At 41.5% G+C, this 14,180-nt stretch overlaps 1 protein-coding gene across 1 annotated transcript; it reads left to right on the forward strand.

Annotated features, from left to right (window-relative positions):
• The first annotated feature begins 11,338 nt into the window (after nucleotides 1-11,338).
• DIRAS2 (DIRAS family GTPase 2) lies at nucleotides 11,339-13,580 on the forward strand. Its single transcript, XM_090275756.1, has one exon. The coding sequence runs from the start codon at nucleotides 11,368-11,370 to the stop codon at nucleotides 11,965-11,967; it is 600 nt and encodes a 199-aa protein (XP_090131882.1). The 5' UTR covers nucleotides 11,339-11,367; the 3' UTR covers nucleotides 11,968-13,580.
• The last annotated feature ends 600 nt before the right edge of the window (nucleotides 13,581-14,180 follow it).

Below are 14,180 nucleotides of genomic sequence, written 5' to 3' on the forward strand. Positions count from 1 at the left end.
GATGAAAGAAGGTGAAGGGAATAGCCAAAGAATTTATATGCATGACCCATGAACATGGACAATAGTGTGGAAATTGCCTGAGGAATGGGGGCTGGATGGAAGTGGGCAAAAAAGAGAAAAAGCGGGGACAACTGTAATAGCATGAACAATAAAATACAATTAAAACTGTTCTTCAGATTTGAAAAAAGTCACTTCACAGTTTTTTAAAGACAGCCTTTAAAATATTTATATTTAAAAACTGTTATTTACTTTGATAAGTACATAATTACCGGAAATATGTACTATTGTATATTTTTACAACAGTATTTTTCTTTAAAAAGAAAAATGTTTAATAATGATTCTCCATTGAGCCTATACTCTGCTTTTCATAGCAAACAAAATGCAATATCTCGTTGGCAGCCGTCCGTCTCGAGAGACGATGGTGTAGCTTCTTAAGAGTCCATCTGCACCGCCGAGAATGGCTGTGCAGTCCGACTCGGGAGTGACATGGTATCTGTCTCCTCCCGTGCGATGATGCTGAAGCTACAGAGCCTGGGCAGGGTAATATGGAGGGTCTGCTGTTGCCCATGCAGCAGACCCCCCCTCTCTTCGCAGCTGAAGGGTCCAAGGGAAAGACGAGTCGATACAGCTTGGGTTCAGGTGCGCCGCAGGAGTTGCCGGTGTTGACTACAACATCAAACCGCCTTAGGGACTCCGGCTCCGGATTTTCTGTCGGGGTTTACTCCCTTAGCCTTTCCCCTGAAGAGGTATGCCGCAAGGCAGCGGAGGTTTTTTGGAGTCAGAGTTTTCCTTCTCTGATGTACCCTGACTGGAAGATCGAACCAGCGACACTTAGCTCGCAGGCCGACGCTCAATCCACTGAGCTAAACCAGCCAGGGCAAAATGCAATATCTACTTTGTGCATAATATGTATGACTACTTGGCTGTTGGAAATCTGTACTTCAGAATATAAATATGTATCAGTTTTTACATTTGTGAATTCATCTGTGGTAGGAAAAGAAAATACAAGAGTATTTAATGACTAATGTGATTTTCCTTTCATTCTATAAAGATCTGAAAATAATGTTTTATTATTTTACTTATTTGGAATTTATAGAACACAGCTAAGCAATTAGGATATAACAAAATTAAATTTATAATTTTTGCAACTTTTGTTTTTTAAACCTTTTATCTCTAAAGAGTATGAAAACAAATACTTTTTAAAATTTATTTGTTGTTTTTCTGTTTCACTTGTCTCACTTTTCCCCCCATTGCTCCCCGCCAACAGCCCAACCCTTCTCGCAAAATCCCCACCCAGTTTGTCCATGTCCATGGGTCATTTATACTAGTTCCTTGACTAGACCCTTCCCCTTCTTACCCATCCCTTCTCTCCCAACCTCTCTCCCCCCACCCCCTGGTAACTGTTAGTCTTCTTGTTTACATGCCTCTGGTTCAATTTTGCTCATTTGTGTGTGTGTGTGTTTTTCATTAGTTTCTGTTATTAGGTGATAACACGGTATTTGTCTTTTGTTACCTGGCTTATTTCACTAAGCATAATTCTCTCTAGTTCCATCCATGTTGTCACAAATGGTAGGAGTTCCTTCTTTGTTTCTGCTACATAGTATTCCATTGTGTAAATGTACCACAGTTTCTTGGTCCACTCATCTACAGATGGGCACTTAGGTTGTTTCCAGCACTTGGCTATTGTAAATAGTGCTATGAACATAGGGGTGCATAGGTTCTTTTGAATTGGAGTTTAAGGATTCTTTGGGTATAATCCTAGCTGTGGAATTGATGGTTCAAAGGGCAGTTCCATTTTTAGTTTTTTGAGGAAATTCCATACTGTTTTCCATAGTGGCTGCACTAGTCTGCATTCCCACCAACAGTGCAGTAGGGTTCCTGTTTCCCCACATCCTTGCTAGCACTTGCTGTTTGTTGACTTGTTGATGATGGCAATTCTGACTGGTGTAAAGTGGTATCTCATTGTGGTTTTTATTTGCATCTCTCTGACGGTTAATGATGTTGAGCATTCTTTCATATGCCTATGGACCCTCTGTAAGTCCTCTTTGGAGAAGTGTTTGTTCAGGTCCTTTGTCCATTTTTAATTGGATTGTCTGTTATCTTGGTGTCGAGACATATAAGTTCTTTATGTATTTTGGAGATCAATCCCTTGTCAGAGGTATCGTTGGTAAATATGCTTTCCCACATGGTTGGTTCCCTTTGCCTCTTGCTGATGTTCTCTTTTGCTGAGCAGAAAATCTTTTGTTTGGTGTAGTCACATTTGTTTATTCTTTCCTTTATTTCCCTTGCCTTAGAGGATGTATCGGCGAAAATATTGCTATGTGGGATATCTGTAATTTTCCTGCCTGTGTTTTCTTCTAGGACTTTTATGGTGTCACGGCTTATATTTAAGTCTTTTATCCATCTTGAATTTATTCTAGTGTAGGGTATAAATTGGTGGTCTAGTTTCATATTTTTGCATGTCCCTGCCCAGTTCCCCTAGCACCATTTGTTGAAGAGGCTCTTTTCACTCCATTTTATGTTCCTTCCCCCTTTGTCGAATATTAATTGACCATATAGAGCTGGGTTTATTTCTGGGCTCTCTATTCTGTTCCATTGATTTATATGTCTGTTTTTATGCCAGTACCAGACTGTTTTGATTACAGCGGCCTTGTAGTATAGTTTGATGTTAGGTATTGTGATTCCTCCTACTGTGTGCTTCTTCCTCAAAATTGCTGCAAATATTCGAGGTCTTTTTTGGTTCCATATAAATTTTTGAAGTATTTCTTCTAGGTCCGTGAAATATGTAACTGGTATTTTAATAGGGACTGCATTAAATCTATAAATTGCTTTGGGTAGCATGGACATTTTAATGATGTTGATTCTTTCTATCCATGAACATGGTATATGCTACTATTTAGTTATATCTTTCTTAATTTCTTTTTTCAGTATTAAGTATTTTTCTGAGTACGGGTTTTTACTTCCTTGGTTAAGTTTATTCCTAGATACTTTATTTTTCTTGTTGCTATAGTAAATGAGATTTTTTTTCTAGTTTCTATCTCTGGTATTTTATTATTGGTGTACAGAAATGCCTTTTATTTCTGAATATAGACTTTGTACTCTGCTATTTTGCTGAGTTAACTTATTATATTGAGTAGTTTTTTCTTAGAGTCTATAGGGTTTTCTATGTACACTATCATGTCATCTGCAAATAATGACAGTTTTACTTCCTCTTTTCCAATTTGGATGCTTTTTATTTCTTTTTCTTGACTGATTTCTGAGGCTAGAACTTCCAAGACTATGTTGTCTTGTTCCTGACCTCAAGGGGAATGCTCTCAGTTTTTGCCCATTGAGTATGATGTTGGCTTCAGGGTTCTCGTATATGGCCTTTATTATGTTGAGGTATGCTCTTGCTATTTCCATTTTGCTGAGAGTTTTCATCATAAATGGGTGTTGTACTTTATCAAATGCTTTTACAACACCTATTAATATGATCACATAATGTTTGTCTTTCATTTTGTTTGTGTGGTGTGTTATTGGTTTGTGAATATTAAACCATCCTTGCATCCCTGGGATGAATTCCACTTGATTTTGGTATATGATATTTTTAATGTGTTGCTGAATCTGGTTTGCCAATATTTGATGAGGATTTTAGTATCTATGTTTATCAGCGATATTGGCCTGTAGTTTTCTTTATTGTTGTGTCTTGACCTGGTTTTGGAGTTAGGGTAACACTGGCTTCATAGAAAGAGTTTGGGAATCTTCCCTTCTCTTGGATTTTTTGGAATAGTTTGAGAAAGATAGGTGTTAGTTAGAGTAGTCTTCATTATAGGCCTTTGTTTTTCATGGCTTGAAATATTTTTTGCCATTCCCTTTTGGCTTATAGTGTTCCTGTTGAGAAATCAGCTGATAGCCTTATTGGAGCTTCCTTGTACGTTATCTGCAGTTTTTCTCTTGCTCCCTTTAGGAGTATCTCTTTGTCTTTGAATGTTGCCATTTTAATTATGATTTGTCTTAGAGTGGGCCTGTTTGGGTTCATCTTCATTGAGACCCTCTGTGCTTCCTGTATTTGTGAGACTTTTTATCTCATCATGCTCAGGAAGTTTTCTGTCATTACTTTTTCAATCTTGTTTTCTCTTCCTTGCTGCTCTTCCTCTCCTTCTGGTATCCCTATGGTATGGATAATATTACATTTCATGTCATCCTGCAGTTCTCTTAAACCATCTTCATTCTTTTTCATTCTTTTTTTATTTTGTTGCACTGTCTGGAATTTTTTTCTACATTGTCTACTTGCTCACTTATCCAGTCCTCTGCTTCATTTAGTCTGCTTTTGATTCCTTCTACTGTGTTCTTCAGTTCAGAAATTGTATTCTTCATTTCTTCCTGGCTCTTATTGATAGTTTCTGTGTCCTTTTTAACACTGGTGTAGTTCTCAGTAAGTTCCTTGTAGCTTTCCTGGAGTTCCTTGTAGCTTTTCTGGAGTTCCTTGTAGCTTTCCTGGAGTTCTTTGTAGTTCCCCTGGAGTTCATTATAGTTTTCTCTGAGTTTGTTGAGTTTATTGAGGTTCCTCATTACCATTGTTTTAAATTCCATATCTGATAGTTTGCTTGCCTCTATTTCATTTATCCCTCCTTCTGGGGATTCCACTTTTCCTTTTGACAGGGTGTTGTTTCTTTATCTCCTCATTTAGGTGGTTCTTCTTGTTTATTCCTGCTTAGATTTATCTGCTTTTATTTCCTGCCTTTGTGGTGTGACCTTCTTTTAGATAGTTGTTAAGTTGCTGCCACTTGGAGGGGAGTAATCTGCTTAAGAGATTTCTCCCATAGCACTGGGGTAAGTCTGTACTGGGATCTGGTACTCTGCTCTTGCAGCTCTTTCTCCAGAACCAAAATCCAAAACTTTCCCAAAGCACCTCACTTCACCCTCCTTTGGCTGCAGCCCTGGTGAGTGTGCTCCCTTGCACCAGCCAGGGGCAGGACGAGGGCAGGCCAGCAGGTCGCCCAGGTGGCAGGCCTAAGTCACTCCCACGGGCAGGCCCAGTGGAGTCAAAGGGAATGCCAAGGGCCAGCTGGTGGCATGCTAGGGTGGGCGGACTGACCAGGGCACTCTCACGAGCGTGCCACCTGGGCGAGTGCGCTCTTGCTTGTGCGCTCCTCAAGAATCTTGCCCCACCCCTAGCCTTTTCCTCTTCTCTCTCTCTCTCTCTCTCTCTCTCTCTCTCTCTCTCTCTCTCTCTCTCTCTCTCTCTCTCTCTCTCTCTCTCTCTCTCTCTCTCTCCCCCCTCTTGCCACTCAGAGCCAGACACCACCTGGCCAACTCCTGCCTCTGCCACTGGGCAGGGCCTTGATCTCCACTCCCGACTCCTCTCAGGGGAAACCTAGGGGTACTAAAATATCTTTGTGCACTGCCAGCCTCAGCACGGGGAGCCAAGCCAGCCAGAACTCCTCCTCAATCCTCACCAGACAGGACACTCCAAGATGGCCTCCTTTGCCACTAGCAGCACTAAGGCTTAACTCCAGCCAGTATCCAGATGTTAACTGAGATGCTCAGTCCACAATTAGCTGAAACTGCAGACTGGTCTCGGGAGCAAGCAAGAGCAGCGTCCCCTCACTCCTCCACCATCTTACATCAGTTAAATTCCATATCTGATAGTTTGCTTGCCTCTATTTCATTTATCCCTCCTTCTGGGGATTCCACTTTTCCTTTTGACAGGGTGTTGTTTCTTTATCTCCTCATTTAGGTGGTTCTTCTTGTTTATTCCTGCTTAGATTTATCTGCTTTTATTTCCTGCCTTTGTGGTGTGACCTTCTTTTAGATAGTTGTTAAGTTGCTGCCACTTGGAGGGGAGTAATCTGCTTAAGAGATTTCTCCCATAGCACTGGGGTAAGTCTGTACTGGGATCTGGTACTCTGCTCTTGCAGCTCTTTCTCCAGAACCAAAATCCAAAACTTTCCCAAAGCACCTCACTTCACCCTCCTTTGGCTGCAGCCCTGGTGAGTGTGCTCCCTTGCACCAGCCAGGGGCAGGACGAGGGCAGGCCAGCAGGTCGCCCAGGTGGCAGGCCTAAGTCACTCCCACGGGCAGGCCCAGTGGAGTCAAAGGGAATGCCAAGGGCCAGCTGGTGGCATGCTAGGGTGGGCGGACTGACCAGGGCACTCTCACGAGCGTGCCACCTGGGCGAGTGCGCTCTTGCTTGTGCGCTCCTCAAGAATCTTGCCCCACCCCTAGCCTTTTCCTCTTCTCTCTCTCTCTCTCTCTCTCTCTCTCTCTCTCTCTCTCTCTCTCTCTCTCTCTCTCTCTCTCTCTCTCTCTCTCTCTCTCTCTCTCTCTCCCCCCTCTTGCCACTCAGAGCCAGACACCACCTGGCCAACTCCTGCCTCTGCCACTGGGCAGGGCCTTGATCTCCACTCCCGACTCCTCTCAGGGGAAACCTAGGGGTACTAAAATATCTTTGTGCACTGCCAGCCTCAGCACGGGGAGCCAAGCCAGCCAGAACTCCTCCTCAATCCTCACCAGACAGGACACTCCAAGATGGCCTCCTTTGCCACTAGCAGCACTAAGGCTTAACTCCAGCCAGTATCCAGATGTTAACTGAGATGCTCAGTCCACAATTAGCTGAAACTGCAGACTGGTCTCGGGAGCAAGCAAGAGCAGCGTCCCCTCACTCCTCCACCATCTTACATCAGTAGCCTCTTAAAAACAAATTCTTGATTGTAATTACTTTTATATAATTCTTACTGCTGCTTTATATGGTTCTGGGAGAGTGACCATTCATGTCTACACAAGTATTAAGTCATAGCTGCAATTCACAAAAAAAATGACCTGTAAGAGTTGATACTCTTTTTTTCTAATTGTAGGGAGAGAATATTCAGTCTTTTATCATTAGGTATTATATTAGCTCTGAGTTTTAAATTATATGCCCCTTATTTGGTTGAGGAAGTTCCCTTTTATTCCTTGTTTAAGCTTTATTTTATATATTTTTTCATGATTGGGTGCTGAGTTCTGTTATTTTTTATATCAAAATTATCAATTTTTGTCTTTTAGTTTGTTGATAAGTTATGTTGTGTTAATTCTTGGATGTTAAACCAACTTTGTGTTCCTGGTATATATCCCATTTAATTTGCTGTTATTTTGCTGAGGATTATTATATCTGTATTTGTAAGAGATACTGGTCTGTAGTTTTCTTGTGATCTTTTTCAGTGTTCATATCAGCGTAATACTACATTCAGAAAGAGAGAAAAACATCCTTCCCTATTCTTTTTTTTTTGAAAGAATTTATGAAGAATTGGTGTATTTTTTTGTAATCCTCATCTGAGGACTTCGTTTATTTTAATTTTTTTTTATTGCTTTTAGAGAGAGAGGTAGGGAGAGAGGAGGGGAAAGAAAAATATCAATGCGAGAGAGAAGCATTGATTGGTTGACTTCCGTATGTACCCAGACCAGAGGTCACCCGTGCCCACACCCTGACCAGGAATCGAACCCACAACCTAAGTATGTGCCCTGAGTAGGAATTGAACCCACAACCTTTTGGTTATGGACGACGCTCCAACCAACTGAGCCACACTGGCCATGGCTGAAGAATTGATATTAATTCCTCTTTAACCCTTTGAGTGACAACTTCACTGTGAGTGACACTGAAAAATTTTCCCAAAAGTGCCAGCATCACTCCCAGCAACTCTTTTTTCAATGGCTATAAATGTAACTAACAATGGAATAATTTGTATTTTATGTTTTGTTCTCATTTTTTGTACATCGGGTTATGTATTGATATAATTTTTTCTCATGTTGATCCAAATTTCAAATTACGCATGTACTCAAAGGGTTAAATGGTTGCTAGAATTTACCAGTGAAGCCATCTAAACCTGGGCTTTTTTTTGTGAATAGTTTTTTGATTACTAATTTAATATCTAAGGTCTATCTATGAGCCAGCTTTGGTAGTTTGTGTCTGTTTCATCTTAATTATATACCTTTTTGGCATACAGTTGATCATAGATAGGAGTCTCTTATAATCTTTTATATTTCTGTAAGGTCATCGGTAATGTTTTCACTTTCATCCCTGATTTTAGTAATTTGAGTCTTTTCACCCTTCTTTTTTTCTTTTTTTTTTTTTTTTTGTCAGTTGAACAAAAAGTTTCTTTTTGTTAGTGTTTTCAAAGAAACACTTTTTGGATTTATTGATTCATTCTTACTTTATTTATATTTATTATTTTATTTTGCATTCATTTTTCTTTCTTTGGGTTTAGATTGTCCTTTCTATTAAGGACAAACTGATTACATTATTGATTTGAGATCTTTCTTTACATTTAATGTAGTTGTTTAAAGCTATATTTTTCCTTTAAGCACTACTTTAGTTGCACACCCTCAATGTCTTTTTGACATTTTCTGCTTTCTTGGCATTTTTTCATCTGCTCTTCAGTTTCTCCCCACTCTCCTTACTTCTTTTTTGTGACCCCCTTTTCTGCCTGATCCTTACTGAAGATAGCCTGAGACCTTTGCTTTGGCAACTGCACTAAATGCTTGGTGTTGTATTGTCTTACTAAATCCTACAGCAGCTCTGTGAAGAAATTAGTGTTATTATCATCATTTTCTAGTTCAGGCAATTCACGTGCAGAAAGCTGAAGTAAATAACATACCAAGTTCTCTTATTAGTATGTGTCAGATTTGGCATTTGCTCTCATGTTTCATGCCTTCTCCCTGGGGGATTTTTATTTATTATAGTGCTATTTACTATATATATGGATGATTCTATCATGGCATGAATGTTGGCTCCGATCCTGCTCTTGTTCCACTCCATGAGGTTCTTTTTTCTGATTGACATGATTTTCATTGCTTCACTGTTTTCACCCAGGCCTCTGTGAAATCTTTCCTGAGGGCCCAGGACAGAGCTAGGTGCCCTTCCAGGTTCTTCTCTCACCTTTATTTGTGACTTTACCACAGCACCTACCAAATGGGTTACAATGTATTCTTTCTTATCTGTCTTCTAATGCTGTGAGCTTCTGTTGTGTAAGCACCAAGTTTGCATATTATTTGGAAGATTTTTTTGTTTGTTTTGTTTTGTTTTTAACAAATACTTGTAAAATTAATGAATGAATCTGAGGTGTAAGAATATGAAGATCAGTATGGACTTATTGCCCCAGACCTCTCTCATAAATTCAGTGAACTTTTACACCCTTTCACCTGCCATCTCCTGTGTATCATTCAGGTTCTTATTCGCATGCCAGCTCCTTAGGGAAGTGGTTCCTGATACCCCAGGTTGGATAGACCGCTTTAAGCCCCTCTTTTGCAGTATTGCTGTGATGTAATTTATTAAATCTTTGTAAAGTTATCTTTCTGATGTCTGTCAGCTCCACTTGATCCTAAGTTCTACAAGAACAGAGGCCAGGGCTTCGATCTGTCCTCTATGTAGCTGTTGCTGGCCCAGAGCCTGGCTTTTAGAGGAAGTTCAGTAGATATTTCTTGGACAAATGAATTATAGTAGCTATGAATTATTCTTTTTTTAATGTTTTATCTTTGTTTTCTATATCTTGGTTGCCAGTTTAATAATGGAGACATGTTAGCTTGGCCCAGAAATATTCACCAAAGCACAGAAGGAGTGTGACCTGTGGACCAAGGGAGGTTGGGGTACAGAGCTTGCTAAGACATGCTCCCTTCCAGCCAAAGGCTTACCCTGCAGACCAGAGCGTAAGCAGGGCTGCGTGAGGGCGCTGCCTTCAGAGCATACAGTAAGCCTTATTCTGATGATGCAGAGAGAAGTGTCATGCCAGATTTTATAGGCCATTGCATGTTTTACAACATAGATCACTTTATCACAGTTCTCTGCTCTTGAATTGGTCGTAATGCTCTCATGTGCATTTTATAGACTAATCAAACTCCTAAGCAGGCTTTCTCAGTCTTTCACTGTTAATGAAGTCCTAACATCTGTCTATATTCTCTTTTAGCATTAGTATTTCTTCAGTTTCTTGGTAGGTTTGGGATTCCAAAGTGCACATGAGAACAGCTAAGTGTTTGAGCATATTTGCAGGCACATGTATGTGGTGAAATCAAAAGACAGATGTGGCATACTGATCTTTGGTCCTTCACTGTCCACGGCCATTCCCTTCCATGGCTAATTATGATTAATATTTTTTCTGGCCTCAGAAAATGACTTTTACTATTGGTCTTAAGTTACTCCAAGATTTGAAAAGTGAAAGTTAGCACAGTGGTTGTCTGGAGAAAATGGGTATTGCACTTTCTATTATCATATAATTTATACACTTCAGCTAAAACAAAATTTATATGTTGCTTAATTTTCCACTGTTGTGTGTTATATGACCTTTCTTACCAAAGAAGGGGCAGGATGAAAGATATTTGATAATCTGTATGTGAGGAAAGTACATTTATTTGTGGATTTGGGTTGATGTTTGTGATGAATACAAGCCCCATTCTACTCCATTTTAATTACTGTTATTAGTAGTTTATACCACTTTCTTGGTAATGTTTAACTCCTTATGATTCATAATCTTAAAGTACCTATAACCATTTTCATTTTGATGAATGAAAGGGCTCTCCAGGCTTTATTGTTAACTGTCAACTCTTGCTGTTTATTGAGACAACTCACCCCATGGCCTGAGTGGTGCCCACACCACTGCCGTGCACCTCTGCCCAGACAGTTTGTAGGATGAGCAAGGTGGTCCTGATACTTTGGTTTGCATTGCAGCCTCAACTTTCACTGGGACTGCCCGACTGGGGACATTGCATTCCCCAGTTCCTTCTGTGTTTCCAGTTTCTTCATTGCGCAAAAGGGACAATACACCAGTTCTGCAAGGTGGTAAGGATTTCATGAGTTAATATGGACAGTGAATAAATATTAGTAGTCTCCCCCTCCGCATTATTTCCCCTCCCCCTGCTTGTAAAAAACTAAATAAATCACATATTATGGGTGTTTACAAAACTTTAGGTAAAACAATGAAGACATGCTGTGATTGTGTATATGTGCCTGTATATGTGTGGGGGTGGGGGTGGTTGATTGCCATCTCTCCATCAGCTTTCCTTGATTCAGCCTCTCTTGGGCAGACTTGGCACTTTTCCTCTGGGTAGATGGTGCCTATGTGAGCAAAGATGCTCAGAGTCATGGTCCAATAACAGGAGACACACCTGTCTAGTTGTCTACTGAGTAGATTGTCTACCACTTTAGAAATTGAGGATTTATACATACTGGATTTAGAATTTAAGAATTTTTTAAATGACATTTGAATGTTGGGAGAGTGAAAGCAAATTACATTGCTTCAATTTTTTTTAAGCTATCAAAAAAGGGTAAAGTGATCTGTTTCAATATACTTATTAATTCTCTCAAACATCTGGTTCCTTTGATAGGTGCTTTTTGCTTGACAGGTGGAGCCCTCAAGCAATATGCCAGAACAGAGCAATGATTACCGGGTGGCCGTGTTTGGAGCAGGTGGTGTTGGCAAGAGCTCCCTAGTCTTGAGGTTTGTGAAAGGCACGTTCCGGGAGAGCTACATCCCCACTGTGGAAGACACCTACCGGCAGGTCATCAGCTGTGACAAGAGCATCTGCACGCTACAGATCACAGACACTACAGGCAGCCACCAGTTTCCCGCCATGCAGAGGTTATCCATTTCCAAAGGGCATGCCTTCATCCTGGTGTACTCCATCACCAGCCGGCAGTCCTTGGAAGAGCTCAAACCCATTTATGAACAAATCTGCGAGATCAAAGGGGATGTGGAGAGTATTCCTATCATGCTAGTGGGGAACAAATGTGACGAGAGCCCAAGCCGTGAGGTGGAGTGCAGTGAGGCAGAGGCCCTGGCCCGCAAGTGGAAGTGTGCTTTCATGGAGACCTCAGCCAAGCTCAACCACAATGTGAAGGAGCTCTTTCAGGAGCTGCTCAACCTGGAGAAGCGCAGGACCGTGAGCCTACAGATCGACGGGAAAAAGAGCAAGCAACAGAAAAGGAAAGAAAAGCTCAAAGGCAAATGCGTGCTCATGTGAATGCCCTTCTCGTGTCCCCTGTCACCTCTCCCTCCCCCTTCCACGTGAAACCCACCATCGTCAGGGTAGCATGTAAGATGCCCATATGTTATATATTGCATTTTGACTGAGACCTGCCCTATTGTCCTTAAGAGGGCATTTCACACTACCAACAATCAACCCCCCCTCTTCAGAATCAGGGAATCTGCCAGACAGTTAAAATGAAACCAACATGCTCTTCCTCGGAGGGAGCTGAGAGGTGCCAGAATTCTATGAAGGCATCATGTGCCATTTGGAGGTAGTATGAACTGAGGGGAGCCACTGTCACCTGCATGTATGCCTAAGCATTTTCACCTGCAGCCACAGGTGCCACGGCAGACCAGGCCTTTCCCTTTGTTCAGAAGCCAGTGCCTCCTTAGGGGAAGGGAGAGGCTGGAGGAAGTGAAAAGACCAGGCCAAAGTGGCTTTATTTCATGGTTATTTAGCTGAATTAAAATAGAATAATAACTCCCCCAAAGGATGTTCACTCCAACTCCCATCTGACCTGTACGCCTTGCTTCCCAGAGGGGGTGTACTCATCTCACTAGACCTAGTTAGTAGTTATTAATTTAACCTTTTAGAGTGTTTCTTTTCACACACAATGATGAGTTCACTACAAGTGTGCTGCTCTGTCAGGAATTCTTCAGTGTATGAGTCAGGATTTTGTGACTTTATGAACACCCTGCACTACTCCTATGTTAGACATAAGAGTTTTACATGTGAAGTTTCCTTTCTTTAACCCATGAAGGATATAACTTCTTCCAGCCCTCAGATTTTAAATAAAAGCAATTGAAGTAGGCATTTCTGTTTTCCTGGAAGATGGATTTCTTCTTCTAAATAACTCAATGTGTATCCAGCTGGGCAACAGCTGATAAAGGCCATCTGAAGACCAGAAGCACATTCATTTTCTAAGTGACACAGACATGTATATGCCATACTTTGCACCTTAATGAAATATTTTCAAACAATTTTTCACTGTGTTTCTATAGTCTATCTATAATAGTATATTTCTGGAAAATACCTTCAAGTAATAGTAGATTATCTTGCATTTGCCATTATAAATGTCTCCTAAGAGCTGTTCAATGCAGTATTCACTCGGGAACAATTATCTTTTTCTTCTAATGACCTCATGTGCATTCTAACCCTTCAAACTGAATTATAGCCACTGCTGGTTCCTGCCTGCTGAAGTGCAGACAGGATGGTGGTTGGAGACAGGCAGGACAGAGCCCACGGCTTCAGTTGCTATGCTATTCTCGAGTCTAGTTTGGCTCTGCTTCCTGAAAATTGCCACTGACAGAGCCTGTGAGTTCTCCCATCTGTTCCAGTGAGCATAGCCCATGCTGGTCTGTACTCCAGAAACATCCTTGCAGCAGTCCTTCCTGTAGCCCACCCAGTAGGTGCAGGAAGTGCCCACCAGGCTTGGGCAAGGAGCTTCCTGAATGTGGGCAGCAGCACCAGCCTGGGCAGAGTTGTCAAGTGCAGGATGATTGCATGCACACCCTATGGGTCTCCTCACATGGCACCTGCCCTCGAGTAGGGCTGAGGCAGGAGCAACTGGGCAGCTCCCACTTTCAACAAATCCTAAATTTGCCCTCTGGTCATCCTCTCTACTCTTCTAATAACTTCCCCTTGGGAGGTGCTTTGAGAACCATTTGCTCTGTGGTCTCCCAGCCACTGTGGCCTCTGAGAACAAATCCTGAGCAGGGAGGGTGTGGAAGCGGCTAGGCATCAGTAGGGGTACCCAGAACCCCTCTCCAGGACCTCTCCAAGCCCTCATGGGATGCCCTCCTGTGGCCTTGTCCTGATCCAGGTGGCTGACCTACAGCCCACACAAATTGAGTTGGTGGATTTTCTAGGACATTTGTGTTTCAGCTCATCTCTACCTTTTTTCTATTTCTATAATCAGAGAAATGTAATCAATTTTTAATCTTGCTATGTGTTAAGTGGAAAAAAATAGGAGTTCATGGCCAAAGTGGAATTTAGAGGTCATGGTGGGTGCTTTTCTAACAGTAAAATGTGATATCTCCCATGGGCTGTAATGTTCATGAGACTTCCAGTGTCTGCTCTCCCTGTTGACCATCTGGTTCCCACTGATACAAGTCAGAATTGCTTTTTGTCCTCTCAAGCCAGTGGCTGCATATTTAAGTGTTTAGAGCTTCATCAATATGAGAAACTTGTCACTATTGAAAATCTGA

Source organism: Furipterus horrens, unplaced genomic scaffold (genome assembly GCF_987537825.1).
Source record: "Furipterus horrens unplaced genomic scaffold, mFurHor1.1.pri manual_scaffold_4, whole genome shotgun sequence".
Lineage (NCBI taxonomy): Eukaryota > Metazoa > Chordata > Mammalia > Chiroptera > Furipteridae > Furipterus > Furipterus horrens.